Genomic DNA, 20,382 nt, shown 5'->3' with positions numbered 1-20,382 from the left:
GATTTAAAATGGTTGGATAAGAACGAAAAAAAATCATAGGTAAAAAAAAATATAATTGCTTCATCGTTTCCGTTCCCTATTTTCTTAGAGAATGGAATAATCTCAGTACAGAGTACTAAAAAAACCGACCTCAAAAGTACGTGGAATTACGTCTATTTGCTAAGTTTCATTGAAATATCCCCTAGTTCGCCACTATACAGGACTTGATACTGGAGATAATAAAAATAGGTTCTCACTACGACACTACTCAAAGTATATCGAGAGAATAACGCCTTGAATTGGAGAAATAGCAAAATCAACAAAATGATTGCTAAAAGTAATTGCTCCTAATTTAAAGTTAGGCGCTATTTATAAAAATGAATCTTCATGCGTGAACAGCCACCATTGGAGGTGAATGATTTTCTTCAAAATGAAATGGGACCACTACGGAAGTACCCCTTTTCCAACAAAAAAAAAAACAAAAAAAAACATACAGTCGAATTGAGAACCTCCTCCTTTTTTAAAGTCGGTTAAAAAAAATATAGTCTAAGTATTTTCGACGTTTGACAGGTGTCAACTGTCGTATGAGGAAAAATCTTAAGATACAAAAGATAGTTATTTTTACTTGACATTGGCAAAATCATTGATTATTTCGATGGGGCCATAACATTTAAAAGAAGAAGAAGATACAAAAGTTAAAGTTGAAGTTAGAGGATGGGGAAAAATATAGGAAAATTATTGGGAAAAATATTTAATTTCCTGAAAAATATGATTTTTTCAAAATGGAAACTTTAATTATTCAACTACAGCTAACGTCACCTGCATACACTTTTACGCTTTTCTTTAATTTTGTTTCATCATCTCTTCATCTCAGCCCGTTAACAACCACTGCTGGGTAATAGGCCTCCTCTTTTGCACGCCAGGTCAATCGGTCCTGTACGAGTGTCATCGACAATGTTCCAGCCACCCCGACGATGTCGTTCGATCATCTAGCAGGTGGTGTGCCTCGAATAATAATAATTTTATTTACTATGTATATACACACTCCATTATAACGCACACACTCAACATAGCCCCGCACTAGGAAAACCCAGTGTCGCGGGTGCCATGGACACACGCATAGACAACCACAAATTACACCCAAATTCACGAGAGATATAAATGTAGGTCATACAACTATTTCTCCCGGCATGGGAATCAAACCTGGGACCTCTGCGTGGCAGTCCGGCATGGTAACCGTAAGGCTACGGAGGCAATTATGAAATTAATAACGGATTTACGTTATTGGGCCTCTCACAACCGGAATGGAAATATCGAGAAAAAAACCTAACACGTATAATATATTTACCCGTTTACATTCCATCTAAATACCTATACAAAAGAGACCCGAAGTAACGTATTAACATACAGCGAAACTGCTGAAACTAGAAATATGAAATGTCGACTATTTTAAACACAGACCACATTTCTTTCTTCCGTGATTTTAAACCTTGAATCTGTTGCAGGGAAATTTTAAATAAATAAAAATAAGTGACGTGAAAAATAAGTGTTTAGACTCGTTTTATACATAAAAAGGTGTTTCATTGTTTTTTTTAGTCACCCTTTAAAAATCGCTTAGTGCCCTACGAGGCACATTCAATAATGGCTTTAGATTTTTTTTAAATTTATTGCTGGCCACGGAAACAAAGTCCTTCAGCCGAAACCATAAACGTTTAATTATATTTCTGTAAATATGGCCACCACAAAGAGGATAGGCAATTTGAGGCGGCGTGCTTGGATTGACTCGGGATTCCTTAGAACGGGCCGATACGGGTATTTTAGTTCGAGATTCGTATAATTTCGCGTTTTAATCTTCGATTAAGGCACAATAGCACTATCCTATTCCACTTTAAACTAGATTTCACAAAATAATTGAAAGTCAAAATAAAAACGAAACTTTTCCCTCCATAAGGCCCAGAGCGAATCAATGGCTTTAAAATGTTGATGGTGTTGCCCTGCTTTTGTAGTACGTCTACCATGTTTGCAGGGGCGCGGGTTGATAGTTTCAATGCCATTATTCGCAAAAAGCCTACATCATTGCTCAGCAGACTGAGGGGCAGCACCGACACCATTTTACAAGTCATACCTGATAGATATGACCTACCCATTATGGAATCTTTCATTCGGGTCCTGTTTGAATAGTCTCACAAGACACGGACGCGGGTGAGAGATCTGAGAGTCGGCTGCCACTTTTTATAGTTTAATTTTTGTGCAATTATTTATTATTATTAACACTAACCTAGTCTTTAAGTTATATTTGTAAGCTACTAACACTATTGGACCTTAAAAAAATATATTGTCTAAATAAATAATTAAATTATTATTCGATTGAAGGGGGTCGATTCAGAACGATTATCTTACGATTATTATCAGATATCGTACGATATCTGATAATAAACGTAAAAAAAATATATTCACAACACCCGAATCGAACGTCAAACTGTCGTATTCGAAACCGAACCGAAATGACGTCACTCTCGTACGATTACTCGAACTTCTCGTCTGGCAATGGCTACGAACGTTATTCAGAGCACAGTTATCGAATGAAAGTTACCGAACGCCTTATTGTTTACTAAGCAAGAACGTAATATGGAACCTCTTATTATTTTTAAAAAAATCTGGATTTTGTTCAATTTATTTTAATGCAAGATGCATTCTTATATTAAAGTCTTAAAAATGTAAAAGGATTTTCATTTTTCTAGTAATCTATTTCACCGATTAACTCCGTAAACGCTGTTGGATAACGATATCGTATTCGAATCCGAATAGAACGTTTAACTCGAATGTTCTGAATAGCTCGAAAAGCGCCCTTCGATGCTAGAACGATATCAAATCGAACGATTCGGTTACAATATCGAAGAGTTCCGAGTCGGGGTCCAGGGGTCCGTAAGTGTGGAAGTTTGATAGTTATAACACTTTATTTTATTTAAAAAAAACCGACCTCAAAAGTGTTTTTCCGCTTTCACTGTATTCGTTACCGCGATCTCCTCAAGAATAACTGCAACACATGTGAAAGTCCTCGTCAAAACAAATCATATGACCCTAAACACAAGTTGGCTGCTATGTATTGTTGAGAAGTTTTACTCCTTTGTCTCCCATTCCCATCATCAGAGCAGCTCTATGTCACCGTAACATTTTATTTTTAACAGACTTCAAAAAACACAAAAACAAAATTCAGTCAAATTGAGAACCTCCTCCTTTTATGAAGTAGGTTAAGAAATGAAATTCATCTTTAAGCGCTTTGTTGATAATGTCAGTACTGAGTACTAAAAAAACCTACCTAAAAAGTCATTAATCCCCTAGTTTGTCATTAATCACACTTAGAGAGGGAATATTTTCTTCAAATTTAAATGGGACTACTTCTGAGGTATCCTTTTTCCACCAAAAAAAGAATTATCAAAATCATTCACAAATTTAGTTTTTAGAGTTATCGCGTAACGTACGGTTTTGGATACCTAATTCTACTTACTGACAAAATGTGCAAAAAGGTAACCCTTATCTTCGGAATTTATATGCTGACATATCTGATATAATTCAGGCTGATAGAATATACCTACACATATGTTCCGAAAACTTAAATATACATAGTTCTTTAAGGTATATTCTAAATACCTTATTTTAATGTGGTAGGTGAACATTTATACAATACTTCTAAAACTATGTTGGTCCCATTTTATTGTTGCTGAAAACTGCATTCAAAAGTCTTTGTTGGGTAAGAAATTGCAATAATCACAATTTTCAGAACTTGAATAAAATTTCTCATTACTTGAATTCGAATATTTTGCATTGTGTCAGTATCATTCTCAGGGTCCTATTCCAGAACTCTACTCAATGCTCAAGTCAGGACTTGAGTATGATTTCAAGCACTGGAAATACGACCCTAATGGCAAGGACTTGAGTATGATTTCTAGTGCTTTATATCATACTCAAGTCCTGACTTGAGCATTGAGTAGAGTTCTGGAATACGACTCTTAAGTGTCGATGTTTACTTCCAGGTGTATATGTCGCTGCACGCGTATTCACAATCATGGCTGATCCCGAGTTCCCATGCACACGCGCCATTCTCCGACGACGGCGAGCTCATGGAGATGGGCAAGCTCGCCACCTCAGCACTCTCCGATTTATATGGAACCAAATACAAGGTAATTTTTATAAATCAAATCAAAAATATCTAAAAAAAATATGTGAAGATCGTCTTTTATCTTTCAGTGAATTCTTATTTAGATTTCATCTTGAATAATACAGCAATTTTTCAAAATATGTAAATGTTTTATATTACAGTTATACACATTTAGGATTATAAACGTTGAGAATTTTATAAAAATATTTTATATGGATATTTTTGATTTGATTTACATTTAAAACCAGGATCCCCTCAGAAGAATAAGAAATTCTTGAGGTTGCTCTTTGTAAATAGACATGAAATTTGTACAAATTTATCATTTACGATATTTATTTCAAAAGTTATATCTACACAGAAATAAGCTGAACTGTCATCGAAGTACGCAGAAGCTGTAATCTAAAGTTTTTTGTTTCACTGTAGTTTTTAAACTCGTAACTCCTATTCTATTCTATGGGAATGGCGCTTCTTTCTAATCCGTTCTTAATTTATTGCAATTAGCGGGAAGTTATCCGCATGTGCAACCTTTAACAAAGTGGTACACATATTTATGGGTATTTACATTAAAAATGGTGAGTCTCAGATAGGGTTCCAGTACCAGTCTAAACTCTTTGTATCGTACTTTTATATTAGCTTTCAAATTGCAATTTAATTGCAAATGTAAAAGTTATATACTTAGATGTGTATAAAATATGAAAAGACGTTCCCAATCAACTTGTTGCGCTCAAATACTTGGTACAGAATAGAAAGGAGCCTTCAATAAGTTCTAGATTGAAGAATTTCTGATTATGAAGCTTTTTTTATCAGTTGCCATTAACAACTCATTAGAAATTCGCAAAACAATTTTGTATCGTTTTGTATGATTCACTGTGGCACTTTTTTATGTTATCTATTTATAACGTACTTTTGAGGTAATTTTTGTTTGTTAGTACACCGTTAGAAGAACGGAGACTAATGACATTATCGGTAATAACAATTAACAGAACTAGCTAAATGCCAAAACTCGCACACCAAAGATTCTGTCCTTTATGTGACTCCAAACGACGTAATGTTAATGTACAATTACATTATATAATGTTGGGAGTCAAATTAGAGTAAATAATACGTACACTTAGCTACGTACTCCTTTTTCGAATTTCCAGACACTTCATTGTTTATTACACTGTATTTAGCTAAGTTCTATGTTTCAGGTGGGAACAGCACCAGAAATCAGACAGCCCGCATCAGGGATGTCCCACGACTGGGCAAAGGCCCGTGCAGGTATCAAATTCTCCTATCACATCGACCTACGTGACTCTTTCGGACCCTACGGATTTCTACTACCTGGATCACAAATCGTCTCTACCGCAAGAGAAACTTGGCAAGCAGTAAAGGCTATTGTAGACAATTTAAACCCCGGATAACATCTTCTACGGGACATAGCGTGCCACACGCTAAAACTAAATTGCTAATGATTTGTTGACACAGCGTAGGTCAGTCAGCATTAAAATGATCTAAACGGTGAAACTAACCAAAAATCACTTTGGACGGACGACGTGCCAATAATATCTACACGTTCTTAGTGTGCTCAAAATATCTAGTACAAGTTTGACAAAAATCGTGCACTTAAATTAAAAAACGTACAAAAGCACCTTTAGAAGTAGTACGCGAGAAATAAGCCAGTACGTACGTCATAATGAACAGTGAGTTCAATTAGTATAATGAAATTCGCACGCACCCTAAACGTACTGGCTAGAAACTGTATTTGTTTCCTAAGATTCCAAAATACTGTTGAAATGCGTTTCTTTTTTTTTAATACTTAGAGATACACAAAACAAAGATGTACAAGGGCATGTATTTATTTATACAAAATATATAGAATAGTTTTGTGTGATTCATAAACTTAGTTTTATAGTATTTATTTTATTTGTGTACTTAGGTAAATAGCTTAAATATAATATTTACTAGTGATTTTGGGATGGTGAATTTATAAAAATGTTATGGATTAAGTAGCAACAAATTATGTACCTACTTCAATTTAGATTAATGATGCATCCTCTGATAACTCTGATAAGTAGCATTATCTGATAAGAACATAGTTTATATATTTTAGTCAGTTTAGAATATATTGCTCAATATAAATAATGTTATACAAAACAAAAATGATATTATATTTTGCTTACAAAGTACTTTGTCGTCTTATTAACCCTTTACCGAACTTAACGGCTGGCTAAGAGGTATAATAATGGACCTTATTGACTAACATCCATATCTGTGCCGGTGAACGAAGGAACACACGGCAAATTTTGAACTTTATATTCGTATTTCAATAGAATATTTTTTGCCCCGTTTTTATCTCTATGAATACCTTTACGGCATACACTACAGTATACTAACGGTGTGGAGATTAGTCCTTGCTGTATGTTTTCTTCAAAATATTTATTGCAGTTTTTCGTTGTAAACGCTTCGCTATAGATTGACAAATGTTTTTGTTGCTTTATTGTCTTTATAATATCATTGTGTCTAAGTTTACGGTGGCCCTTAAAGTTCCCTTTATTCATGAAATCGAACACGGCGCCGTAAACCACGAGCGTTCCGGCCTTTTTGCCGAAATATTCGTCGACAATCGTGTAGTTCACTTTTGATCATGTATATACTTGTCAAACTTTAACCGCTCGCTGCACCCGCTTCTGTTCGTAGCGTTGCTATTTCTTGTTGAACCATTTGCAAGATTGATTTTGCGAGAGATTGTACATCCCAGCGGCTTTTCTGTAGACTCTCTATCATTCCTAATTTTTGCATCTATATCTTTGACGAATCGTAATCTCTTTTTTCTCGGTGCCGCTCTTTAGTTTCATATATAACTTTACCCTTTTTCAGCGTTTTGTACTCAAACTCGTCACTGGTTCTCGTGTATGTAACTATCGGGGTTTTGGCGCCCGGATCAACGGACATTGAAACTCAAATGCCGTCGGTGCAAAAACTATAACCGAAATGTTTGAGCAGGCTGATATATTTACTCCAATATTCTTTGATATTTTCTGTTTGTTTGAAAAAACAAATATACGCGATTTAAATCCGTAAAAACAGTTTCATTTCCTATTCTGTGTTTATTGTAATAAAGATAATAATTCTCTAACAATGCCGTGCTGTTATATTCGGTGGTGTAGGAAAAACAGCAAAACATCTAATTACAAAACAAACGGAATCACATTTCATCGGTAATTAAATATTAAATATGTAATTCTGCAATTTTCGTCCATTATAGCACAGCTCTACTTAACTAGTCGATTTGAAGTGAAACAGTTGACGACACCCATTGACGACACCCGTCAATTGTTTCGAACTCGGGCTAGCCAATCGGAGCGCAGTTGTCACAGTAATGATATGGCAGAATAGTTTTCAAACAAATTAAATGACATGTCGTCTCTATTTATGGTTATATACTCGATGGTGAATTGTAAAGGTTGAAGCTTTGGAAACAACAGCTTGATTTTGATTGCCTCTCCCGATCAGACACTGCGTCTTTTGCGAATCGACGCGTGTAATATTGCAAATGGACTATCCGATAGGATCGATTCCGATTTGAATTAAAATCAGGGCCCAGGAGAGAAAAGTACAGTAGTGTTTGAAAAAGTAATTTACCAAATACGACAATTCAATCCCGAGTCTTGACAACTCTTTTACGTCGTTTCTAATCGTTTTACGTACAGACGAAAGAATTATTTCCCTTTTTGATACAGTATACTAACACTTCGTGGTTGTCACTATGAGTTTCACGAACACGCTTTTTTCGGTTCAAGCAAGCACTTTGAAATGGATGAACGGCCGTGGTCACTATTCCCGCACGAATTACAGGTTTCAATGGAATTACAACTGTCGCCCGGCATTACTTATTTATATATTTGTACTTTCACTTGAATTCTTCATTAAATACATAAAATTTGTCGGCAAAAAATAGTCATTTGCTTAGTTTAGTCCCTGATGCAAGGTTTTCAACCTCTTCTCAAGAATAAAAATAATTTATGGATAAAATACGGTTTATTTGTCAGTAAATACAGGTAGTCAATATGTTACCATTGTTTAAAATCACTGAGTATTATTGAAAATCCAGATTGCAACCAATTGGTAAAGTTTATATTCGAAAGTGAAACGAAGCACCCCTGAAGAGTTTGAGCTTCGTTCCTAGCTCATAAGAAAGATTGTTGGTAGCATCCATGGAATCAATAATATTAGAACAGAACCAAAAAAACACCGCGGATAACTGTAAAATTGGCGAACGTCATTATTTTCAATTTTTTTTTGGTGGCACTTTGGTTATTTGTATTTGCGTATGTGATGTATTTGACAAACAATGTGTAGATAGCATGTGTGACAAAATATTTGCCTTGTTTGTCTATTTCGACAAATACAGCAAAAACACCAAACACGCTTACGCATGTTTGGTGCTCGACCAGCTCATGGTAACCCACGAGCTGGTCGGTTTCACGACGCACATCGAAGGAGTCGTCGCCTTACGTGGCTACCGCTTTGCCAACTGAGCAACGTGTGGTTGTTGCAGATCTTTGTATTGGACGTTTAAAAGACTTTTGTGTCGTTGCGCCACCTGTGAGAACTTATGAAACTTGTTATGTTTATGATGTTACGTCGAGAATAAAATTTTGATTGTTAAATACATTTTTAATTTTGATGTTTTTGTGTTCCAATTGGCGTGACGGATTACACAAACGAGTATCCAAATTGGCGCATATTATTGTAACTGGTAAAGTTGAGAATACAAGATTTAAGTTCCAAATATTACTGAATGGAACCAAAAAAATTCTATTCTCGTTTATAAGTGGATAAATAAATATTCATCATCATCATGTACAGCCTGACTTCACCCATTGCGGGGTATCGACCTTCGAGTTTTGGTGTGTGTTGTGTGCCTCTCACCACGGTCCTGCATAACTACAGATTATGCATGAATAAAAATAGTACCATTATTCCTAATAAGATTGATTTAGTTAAATTTATTTGAACTCGATCTTGTTTCCTGAATTCCACCATTTTTGAGTTAGAACAGTATTTGGTTTCATGTGCGATATGATAAGATAGTTGTTTACCGTTGATACACTTACAATAATTTAATTTCTTAATATGACCTTTGTTCATTATGAACAACATGACTCCGAGCTCCGCTATCAGCACTTTAAACAAAAAAATATGTTGTAGTTACTTGATATACTTGTAGTATAATATGTGAACGGTTATTCCTGAATAATCTTTTCTCTTTATCGAAATATAAGGCATTTTATACGATCTGAGGGATTTTTACTGCTTTATTGATATTAATTATCCTTGTGGGAGTCATTTGTTCTCCGTGTCATCATCATGCTAAAATGCATATTATGAATTATTAATTGGGAATTGGTGGAAGAAGTAGATGACACTGACCGCTTTCTTTATTTTTGTCTCAATTTTAACAAATAATGTTTTTAATGTGTCACTTGTGCATGCTGATACCCCTATTCTTATTACTATTTTGATCCTTCTATCTTCCAATAGTCTATTAATATGTTAACAGATTCGACAATAATATTAATTCATATACGTTGTATTGTAAGTTTATTACTTAATTAATTTTTCACTCGTTTAGCGTTAGGCCCTTCATCACAAACTAAAAAGAAATACTACGTATCCCTTCATGTACCCTTGGTATGTAGATCCATCCTATTTAATAGTCATAATTGTATTTCACTAAAAACCCCAACCACAAAGGCCACTATTTTAAGTAGAAAAATAACCTACTATCTCTGTTTAGCACACTATTCTATCCATCGTGTTTTATAATTTTTCATTAATACGCTCTTTGGAAAAAACATTTTAGGAAACTGTGTGTTGTATTAGACATGTGGAATAGCGTTACATTTCTATCGCCGTGACTGTCGTTCCGGTTCCAAAAAAAATCACAGTGAAAAAATCATCGTGATTTTGTCACGACTGTTACTTCCGTGACCTTGTCACGCCTATAACTTACATCACGATATACGGTTTTAGCCAGCGGCTTCTTTTCTTTCTAATACTTATAGCCGTTTTTTATAGAATGATTTGTCTAAGTTTTTACTCCCTTTGTAATAAGTTTCAATTCCATTCAAAAAGTTGATTTTGTATTTAGTGTAATTTTGTTTGTTACTTACTTAATGCGAATCTTTGGATTGTTAAAAATACCAATAAAGTGTAATGCAATTATATTTCTAGTAGAATACACAAAGTAGATTGTACATAAATATAAAATACCAACTCTTCTTATAATAAAACAAATATACAAAAGTATTTTACTTTGTTCATGAATAGGTTTATAATAACTGCTGCAGATTTTTTTCATCCGCCTTTTCTAGTAGTAGTAAGCATCTACGACTCTTCTGAGTGAGCAAAGAAAGTCATCCTATTTCATTCACTCCCATCGCCGAAATGGCCCGATTTGAAGAGAACTACAACGAGTGACGCGCTCAGTCACCACGAAACGGAAATCGCGCATCGTATCAAATACGTATGTCGTGATGTGAGTGACGGGGATAGCTATTGGAACGGAGGAACAACTATGTGACTTTGGAACGTCGTTCCTTCGGAACGAGTCACGGTAGTACTGTTTGACAGCGGATCATCGTGATTTTTTCATCGTGACGTTATTTATCACCCACCTCTAAGTAACTCTTATTAGTTTGTGTTGTATTAGTAGTTTGTGACCGTGAGGGAGCCCCCGGAGCCACCAAAATCCAATCAAAATACCTAGGTTTGCAATTTTCTCATGTGTATTGTTTCCTAAGGAAGAAGGACCTGTTGCGTCAAGTAAATTTTCTGTGCTACGACAAAATACTGCAAGATTTCTTTATATTACGTTAAATCTCATTTATTGTAGTGGAAGTGAGTGAATTAAGATCCTTCGTGAAATGCTCCGTTCAGATGCTCAAGATTTCCATGGACATGATACGAATTTGAGTAACATGCTCAACATTACTGTTGACGCAATAGCTCTAATCGAGAAAGAATTGGATCCTTACGACCTCGTTTCCCTAGTATTCGTTTTGTACGATGTACCAGACACTGCACTACAGCGTCTTATTGTGTATGAAAGAGTTTACAAAGACATGAAGGGAAATACTCTGAATCTGCTGTATGACTGGGCTAATCACGCGCAATCGCGACCATCTTGGAGGTTTGAGTTCTTAGAAGCGCTTGCAATCTGCCAACTATACAGTATCATAAGAAAACTAGGATTCGATGTTGCAAACATCAAAAGACTTTACGCCCCAGACGACATTCGAACCAACTTTTACATCAATCCCATAAAGAAATGCTTATATAAACTATGCGAACACACCACATCCGAAAACCTAGAAAAACTTAAAAATACTCTAAAAACCTACGAAATTGACACGTCAGATTATAAGAGCTGTGAATTAGTTTTGTTAGAGTTAATGTGCAAAAAGTTTATTATCATTGACAACCTGAATATTGGGAAACTTTCTAACAATAAAATACAGTTGGAAAAGCTAGCTAAAATTGTTGAGAACTTTACTGGATTACAAAAATTTGCTGCTGAACTTAGAGAATTACAGGGGCAGAGCAATGAAAAAGAAAAAACGATGAGGCATGCTGGTACAAATATTCCACTTGCTAAAGAGAATTCTGATGATACAAAGTACTATGATGATGATGACGATTATGTCGATGAGGAGGATATTGATCAATTCATGGCAACTGCCTTTGAGGAAATATACCAACGTCTCGGTGAGGTGCATTTTGAGGAGCCATCAGTAAAAACCCTAAAATCTGACACAAGAAAACTTAACAATGCAAATGTCATAGATGGTGCATATTCCATAAACAATCCGAAGAGAATTGGTGTATGCTACATAATAAATCAAGAAGACTTTCATCCTTCCAAAGATAGTATTGAGAAAAATACACAATGTACACCTCTAGAAAAGCGATATGGTTCAACCAGGGATAAAGAAGTATTGGAGAGAACTATGGCTTCACTTAATTTTGAAGTGATTAGTCACCGCAACTTAGACCACAAAAAAATGATGGAATACATTAAAAATATTGTTCAGTACCGAGTACACCATGATGATAGTATGTTCATGTTATGTATTCTTTCTCATGGAGTGAGAGGTCATGTGTATGCTGCCGATTCTGTTAAAGTTAAAATTGACACTATTCAAAGCTTGTTAGATGACTCTCTTCAAGGACGGGAACTTGATATACCAAAGATAATGATACTACAGGCTTGTCAAGTGAATTTGAATGAGGAACCAAAGTTTAGAATCGCGGCTGATAACCCATTCCAACAAAATACTTACCACTTGAAAAAATTGAATTTCCTCATTTATTGGGCTACTGCTCCAGAATTGGAAGCGTACAGGGATGTGATAAAAGGTTCATTTTTTATTCAAGTTTTATGCTGTATAATACAAAAATATGCTAAACATGAGCATCTGTATGACATTTTCACAAAAGTGACTGATGGAGTTGCTAAAATTTGTACAAAAATTAAAAAAGATCAAGTTCCTATTTTTGAATCCACTTTGAGAAAAAAACTGTATTTGCAGATTCCAGAGTAACATATTGACAAGTTTTTAAAATAAATTATACAGACAAATCATGTATTTCATAAATAAGTAAGAAATTTTGTACATGTTTTATGATATTTATTTTGTTGACATTTACTACTATTCACTGTTTTGGTTACAAAAATAAAACTTTTTTTAGGCAATTTGTTCTATATTTATTGAAACATCTGTTTTTGTAAAATCCATTACTGCTGCCTCCAAACTTTTCCTCTCTTCATTAGTTTTTAAATTAGCCCACATTTTGTCTAAATATGCTCTTTGATGTTTCTGTATAAATTTAAAACTGTGTTTCAACGTAGCGCTGACATGTAAAGTTCTTAATCTTACATCCAGTTTACCTATTTTTGTTATAAATGGTAAAGAGCTAGTGACAAATTGATGTGGGCCATGTCGACATCGCAATATAGCTATTCGCGTATGTTCATTACAATATTTTGTTAAAAACCCAGTCCGTACTGCTGCTACACCGAAGTCGCCATAGAGCTGTTGAATCTTGTTCATCACTGTTTCATGGAACGATTTAGATATCAAGGTAAGAGGTTTGCTGTCTGGTACCATTGGAGAATTTATTTCTACAGTAATGTATCTGCGAAACAAAAGTATATTTTAGTTATGATAAAAATGTACTAAGGACACTGACGCTTCTAGGACTTAATTTCTAATTTAGGAATTTAAATATTCTAAAATGGTTCTAGTTTACGTCCTCATTACTGCCTATAGTTTTAATTTCGTTATTCTGTCGCATTAGTTTGGTACAATATTTTTTATTTAAAATATGTAATACATAGATTACCTGTTTTTAAAACGAACCATTATTTTTATTAGATTATTATTTCTTTTTACTTATTTACGGTGCCGTATTAGCATTTCGCCAGTATCAAAAATGCGTTAAAAACAACCGCTATAATCTTTAATATTTCAAAATCTTCCGAAGAAAATATATGTACTCTGTGGAAGAAAACGAAGAGGTTAAGTTTATATTTTTAGCATATTCTTTTTATGTAGGCTTCGCGGTATGCGTTTGTGCCACACACACAAACAAGATTTATTCTATGTAATTTCTTTGAATGCAGTAGTCATTACTCGGCACCCAAACACTACCAAATAGCCTCTCAGTTTCGGTAATGATGTATATTACTAATATCTAATTGCAGTGCATTCATAAAATTAGGTTTACTTTCTATTAATTTGAGTATAAAAATACATATACTCTTCACATAAACATAAACAGAATAAAAAACAATTATTGCTATGAAAAGTGAAAACAGAATTTCAGATGGAAGTTGGAACTTAAGCTATTGGACTATTGTAACAAAGCGGTTTGCAGTGTCAGTATAAAAATCGTTCTCAAAACAGGCGTAAAGACAAAATATCGAAACGCCTTCTTTAATTCAAAAGGTTAAACGAATATCATGTATATGTACATAGGGCGCACTAGAAGATTCCGAAACTGGGCAAATATTAAAAAGTAATTACAACAATTGAAAATCGAAACTGAGCAAATATTAAAAAGTAATTACAACATTTGAAAATGGAACTCTTTGGCCGTAGAATACAGTTTGTTAAATCTGACTGTCACTTGTTTTTACATTGTGGCATCGTTTTAGAAATTGTCTACATCACCATGGATTTAACTCTTGAAAATTTTCGAAGTATGATTTTTTACGACTTCAAGTGTAGAAGCGGAGCTTCGCTCGGATTCAAACTGCTTATGACAATAAAGCGCCATTCAAGACGAGTATTTATAGCTAGTTTGCAGAATTCAAACGTGGTCGTGTGAATCTCAGTGACGAATTTCGCGATGTCGCCCCTCCACTGCTGTGAGTAACAAAAACATCGATGCTGTGCGCCGTATGATCAAGACAGACAGGCATGTGACATACCATGAGATTCGGGCAACTTTAGGCGGTGCTTTCGGTGGATCCCACACAATTTGACTGAGGCTTAAAAAACGGATCGCGTCACTTGGCGCGCGTGCAAAGTGCCTCTAAGCGGATGATTGCTTCTTTTTTAAATAAAACTGGACATGGGGCTACTGTTGATTTGGAGAATCGTTGTACCGTGAATAGTGCTTGGTACACGACCATTTGTTAGCCGGAAGTTATATTGACAAACTCCGTAAACATAACCGTAAACAACGTATCAAGATGATACCACGATAATGCCAGTTCTCACATGGCCAGACAGACAAATGAATTTTTGAAGGTGAACAACGTTGAGCCATCCCGCGTACAGTCCCGACCTGGCACCTTGTGACTTTTATTTATTTCCAGAAATTAAGAACCAGTTACGCGGTCAACGATTTTCATCACCTAAAGAGGCTGTCAAAGAGTATGAAAAATATGTTTCAGAGATTGTCACGGAGGAGTGGCATAAATGGCACCCGCGACATAGGGTTTGCCAAATGCAACATAGCCATGGGGCTGAGTGTTTGTGTTATTATTATTTAGTATGACAAGAAAGGGGATAGTAAAAAAATAGTCGAATTAAGAATTAATTCAGAACCTTCTCCTTTTATTGAAGTCGTTTAAAAATAAATAATAAAGCGTATGCAAGGATAATTTTTCGTAAAAAATAATAGGAGACATGTAATAGTGTCCAAAATCTCAAGATTTTGGACACTTACTATTTCTCGCAAGATCGATCAAGAACATCGTAGTTTATAAACAAGGTGATAATTTAAAAATTGCATGCTTCGCAATGATCTTATATACAAAAAAGTATGCTTCGGTAGAAAAACCTGTCGGACAAGAACTGGCGTCGTAATCGAAGTGAAGAGTCTGTACACTCGACATGCAACGTGTTCATGGGACTGGATTTTTGAGGTTCTGACTGAAATGCTGTCATACTACTCGGGTCACATATTCGAAATAAGCTTAAAACAAAAAAGATGATCGCTCCTGTAAATACCGTAGAGGTACTGCTTATTTACGGTCACATTTAACCATTAGGTACTTACCTACCTATGCATAGACAGGGAGTATCTATCCGGTACAATTTTAAACCGACCTCATTGCAATTGCATGTGCTAACCCTACAAAATTCGAAGTTTGAACAGTTAGAATTAGGTTGGAAATGTGTTCCGATTTGTTTCAATTAGATAATAATGTTATTATGCTCATAAATAAATGTTAAAAACCGCCATACATTTTCTACTGTCAACTATGCTTTGAGGCCCACATCTCGGCGAGTGTTGGAGATAGATGAGAGGCGCTCAAACAAAAGTCGTACAGAATAAGTACGAGCCAATTGCAGCAGATATACGAGCAGATAAAAAAAATTTCAAGATGGCGGACTCAAAATGGCGGCCCGAAATAAAAGTGCTCCGATCCGACTAAAATTTGACAACCAATCGTGTATGGAGGCTCATAGTATGCATCTCCGAGCGAAATTTGGATCCCGCCATTTTCGAAGATGGCCGCCATACAAGTGAATTTTCGGTTTTTTGACCAGCGTTTTTCCCAGAAGAAGAGCGGGTATATAAGAGTAATGTATGCAGATAATGGTTGGGTGGATTTGGTGAGTATCAAAAAGTACCAAAACCTTCGAAAAGTACTCCGCATCGGATAGGACTCCAGCTGCACGGGCGAAGTATACGTTTTAGCCCTAAGGTCTCCAAACAAATGTTGCTCCACACCCTGGGCAGTTTCTACAGGGAGTAAAAAAATTCAAAATTCGCAAAACAAAATGGCCGCCATTACCACCCAAGGCAAACAAAGAGAATTCTCTACTGAAATATAAAGTTCAACTCCCAATTTGTCACCAGATACAAAGAAAGCCCTCGCGGGCCGCTTTAGCGGCCCGGCGCAACGCGCGCCATCTAGTTAGATATATATATATATATATATATATATATATATATGTATAAAGCTACAAATCCTGACTCACTTAGAAAAATAGAACGCAAACTTCCCGATATGGTGGAAAAAAGATATTTATACCGTTGTACGCGGATAGGCTCCAAGGCAAAGAATCAAATATGACAAGACCTCAATGTGGGAAATGTAAACGAGTGATCAACGGCCTGCAAAAACTATAATAATACATGGGGGGATTTTTGTGCACTTTTATGATACACCTTGGTCAATTTCTGCAGACAGTAAAAAATGTTCGAAAATCAAATAAACAAGATGGCCGCCATACAAATTTCGAAGCCTTCTATAACGGAAACTATTAGAGGTAGGTAGAAGGTGCTGGAAGGAATGTCGTAGAGGGTAATAGTGGTCAACTGCCTTTTTTAAATAAATTCAAGATGGTGAATTCAAAAAGGCGGTCGAAGAAAAACTTGCTTCGATGCGGCTGAAAATTGGCATGCGGGGGTCTTCCGGAGTCCTTAATCATAATTTAAAAAAAAAACAAAGAAAAAACTTTTGACCCCATCAAACTAGGGAATTTCCTGTACTATGAGTACCAGAGTAACGATAATTCTGAAAGCAATACCCAGAATACCCTGACTAGGACCAACTTAAAAATGTTTTTTTCACAAGTTGGATCAAATAAGGGATCGAATCTGGAACCTCCTCATCAAGCGCCCATAGTACTAATCACTGTGCCACCGAAGAGCATAAGCACACCCCGTAATCTGAAACCGACCACGCACCGCAGGCCGAGCCCGACCCTACCGTAGGTGGGGTATAGGGCTCGTAATACTTATACCTACTAAAAATTAGTCAATGTAAAAACTAACTACAATAACCCGCCAGTTTTAGAACTTATAGTATTACTTAATTGTTGAGCATTGGCTATAGACCACCAGCTTAAGCAAGGCTTAAACAGGTAACAAATAATGAAGATTACTCAACACGTAATAAAACTTGAACACTTGAACTAAAAATTAATTCGGGTAAAAGTGTAAAATCTGTAACTGTTACTTTACGCGGTAAGCATAACATTATTTATTTATTTATTTGTTAAGCATTGGCTATAGAGCCATCAACTTAAACAAGCAACAAAGGATTAAGAAACTTAAAACGTAATAATATTTAAAATTAAAAATTAAATTGTGAAAAATTGTAACTACAAAAATCAGCCATTTTTTTATCCGATGTAAGCGTTAAGTGTAACATTTTTTAAATTTATTTGTTGAGCATTGGCTATAGAGCCATCAGCTTAAACAAGCAACAAACAATTAAGAAACTCAAAACCTAATAATAATTAAACTAAAAATTCATTTGCGAAAAAACTGTAACTCGCGTAAGCGTAACACATTTTTATTTTTTTTTTAATTTATTGAGCATTGGCTACGAGGGCATCAGCTTAAAAATGCAACAAAAATAAATGAATTAACTAAACCTAAACACTACAACATATTAGTTTTTTTATTTCAATTTATTAAGGCTTTGCCAAAGCCATCAGCCTAAACATGAAATTTAATCATGTTTCTGTAAATATGGCCGCCACAAAGAGGATAGGCAATTTGAGGCGGCGTGCTTGGATTGACTCGGGATTCCTTAAAACAGGCCGATAGGGGTATTTTAGTTCGAGATTCCTATAATTTCGCGTTTTAATCTTCGATTAAGGCACAATAGCACTATCCTATTCCATCTTAAACTAGATTTCACAAAATAATTGAAAGTCAAAATAAAAACGACACTTTTCCCTCCAAAAGGTCCAGAGCGAATTCACAACGTATTAATCAATAATAAAAAAGAAAGTACCTATTTACAAAGGGCCAAAAGTATTCATGAAAAAATTAAAAAAAATATTATATAAACTAAAATAAGACCCTGTACAGTATTTGGTTGTAAGCGTAACATTTATTATTTATTTATTTATAAGGCATTGGCTTCAAAGCCATCAGCTTAATGGTAACAAATAATCAAGAAACGCACAACGTAATATACATAAACTAAAAATTAATTCGTGTAAAAATGTAACTATTAAAACCCGCCATTTGAACTTTCGACTTCGTAAGCGTAACATTATTATTATTTATTTGTTGAGCATTGGCTATAGAGCTATCAGCTTAAACAAGCAACAAAGGATTAAGAAACTTAAAATGTAATCATACTTAAAATTAAGAATTAATTTGTGAAAAAAACTGTAACTACAAAAACCCGCCATTTTGATTCTTATCGTAAGCGTAACAAAAAAAGAGGAAAATATTTTTCTCAACCACTATTGTAAAAATAGTAAAAGATACAGACATACGTTTTTGTATATAAGTCTATCTCACTTTAGTAGTTAAATATTTGTAGAAATTATAAGAAAAATGGCACGCTTTTGAAGTTACGAGTACAGTTTTTACAAAGATTATTTTTATTTTAAGTATATTATGAAGTAAATACGAAGAAAGAAATAGTAATGAAGAAAGTTAGAACTATAGTCCTTATTTTAAACCAAACTACAAAATCCTGAAAATTACACTAGTATTCGAATTCAAAGTTTTTGTTCAAAGCTGTTATGTTCAAAGATGATATCATATTATGTGAAAGTGAAAACATAAATATTGACTCCCGCCGCTTAAAAGACTATTGAGAAAGCCGAAACAAAAGAACTACTTAGTATTTATGAGAAAGTGAAAACATAATGTAGCTTCTTGTATGTTGTTGAAATGCTGTGAAGCACAAGCTCCTAAAATTGCGGACCCAACTAAAACGGAATCCTTTTCGTGAGGGTTTAAAACAGGAAAGCCGACAGTATTAGCTTGTATTTGCACGAATAATGGGTTCTTCGTTATTCCGCCGCAAATAAGCAATGATTTCAAGGTTTGATAGCCCGCTAGCATCAATGCGTCGATGATGTAGCGCGTACCGTACTGTATAAATTAAATAGTATTTTTAGTCTTGTGTTAATAAATCTTAATAAATTTTGTCACACATTTTTGGCAAGTACTAGTGGTGGAGAAATTTTAAAGAAATTCTAGTTTTCTGTGTATACTTACCGATAGTCCTTGCAGAGTTGCCAAGTAAAGAAGAGCCAAATTTTCCTCACTGCTATTGATAGTCAATCCTGTAATCATGCCTTTCATGGTAGGGTCGGGCAATGGTTCTAACTTGGGGACTGTAGGGCAGGACCTCTCGCTGCCGAGCGTGGTTGCCGCCATGCTCGATAGCGAGGAGTCCTGGGAGGCGGTGGCCTCCTTTTGCGCAGAGGTTATGTCGCAAAAGGAGGCCGCGGAGCGGGTGCGCTAGGACGCGCCGGACGCGCACCCGCTTCGGCGCAGACGTACGGGGAGAAGGCGAAGGCAGTTCGCTGCTCGCCTGATCCCCTAGTGAGACCAGTGGGCTCTGGACAGGGACTCCGGAGCCTGCATTGCACGGCCTCACTCGTCGTCGGAGGACAACCGACTCGCCCCTCCGTTGGCGCGGGAGCCCTGGCGTAAGCTAGGGCGGCAGGGCGGCGTCGTGGTGAATGTTCACTGATCCCACGGCGCCGACTCAACCGGCGAGAGGGAAACCCGGGGGGGTTTTAGTGGGGTAGGCCCTCCAGCCTGGAGGGAGAGTCCCCACATAGCCTCTGAGTCTCCCTAGGCTCAGGGGTATCCATAAAGATTTCCCCCCGTAAAAAAAAAAAGGGTCGGCCAATGGCGATCTGTTGCCATGAAAGTCGGGCCAAACATGGAAATCTTTAGTTAACAGACTTACATAGGAATGACCAAGTAACTTCGCCATTTTAGAGAGCAAGCTTCGTAAATAATTTCGAACT

General features: G+C 35.8%; 4 protein-coding genes across 4 annotated transcripts in view; 2 read left to right on the top strand and 2 right to left on the bottom strand.

The window, feature by feature from the left end:
- LOC113237360 (carboxypeptidase A2-like) overlaps positions 1-6,098 on the top strand; it is a 38,597-nt gene extending 32,499 nt beyond the window's left edge. Inside the window, exons 8-9 of the mRNA XM_026473785.1 lie at positions 4,014-4,160; positions 5,329-6,098. Of these exons, the coding sequence (XP_026329570.1) occupies positions 4,014-4,160; positions 5,329-5,541 (360 nt within the window). The 3' untranslated portion in view covers positions 5,542-6,098. The remainder of the gene's footprint in view (positions 1-4,013; positions 4,161-5,328) is intronic.
- A 4,699-nt stretch (positions 6,099-10,797) lies between these two features.
- LOC113237232 lies at positions 10,798-12,826 on the top strand. The gene has a single exon (XM_026473590.1). The coding sequence runs from the start codon at positions 11,050-11,052 to the stop codon at positions 12,724-12,726; it is 1,677 nt and encodes a 558-aa protein (XP_026329375.1). The 5' UTR covers positions 10,798-11,049; the 3' UTR covers positions 12,727-12,826.
- Positions 12,803-13,572, bottom strand: LOC113237233 (ribonuclease P/MRP protein subunit POP5). Its single transcript, XM_026473591.1, has 2 exons — positions 13,529-13,572; positions 12,803-13,321 (listed from the first exon to the last, which is right to left on the bottom strand). The coding sequence occupies exons 1-2, from the start codon at positions 13,546-13,548 to the stop codon at positions 12,871-12,873; spliced, it is 471 nt and encodes a 156-aa protein (XP_026329376.1). The 5' UTR covers positions 13,549-13,572; the 3' UTR covers positions 12,803-12,870.
- A 5,624-nt stretch (positions 13,573-19,196) lies between these two features.
- Positions 19,197-20,376, bottom strand: LOC113237623 (FGGY carbohydrate kinase domain-containing protein). Its single transcript, XM_026474229.1, has 3 exons — positions 20,258-20,376; positions 19,619-19,716; positions 19,197-19,492 (listed from the first exon to the last, which is right to left on the bottom strand). The coding sequence occupies exons 1-3, from the start codon at positions 20,346-20,348 to the stop codon at positions 19,232-19,234; spliced, it is 450 nt and encodes a 149-aa protein (XP_026330014.1). The 5' UTR covers positions 20,349-20,376; the 3' UTR covers positions 19,197-19,231.
- Between the last annotated feature and the right edge of the window lie 6 nt (positions 20,377-20,382).

Source organism: Hyposmocoma kahamanoa, unplaced genomic scaffold (assembly GCF_003589595.1).
Source record: "Hyposmocoma kahamanoa isolate Upper Pololo Valley unplaced genomic scaffold, ASM358959v1 93, whole genome shotgun sequence".
NCBI lineage: Eukaryota > Metazoa > Arthropoda > Insecta > Lepidoptera > Cosmopterigidae > Hyposmocoma > Hyposmocoma kahamanoa.
This window is presented reverse-complemented; position numbering and strand designations above follow the sequence as displayed.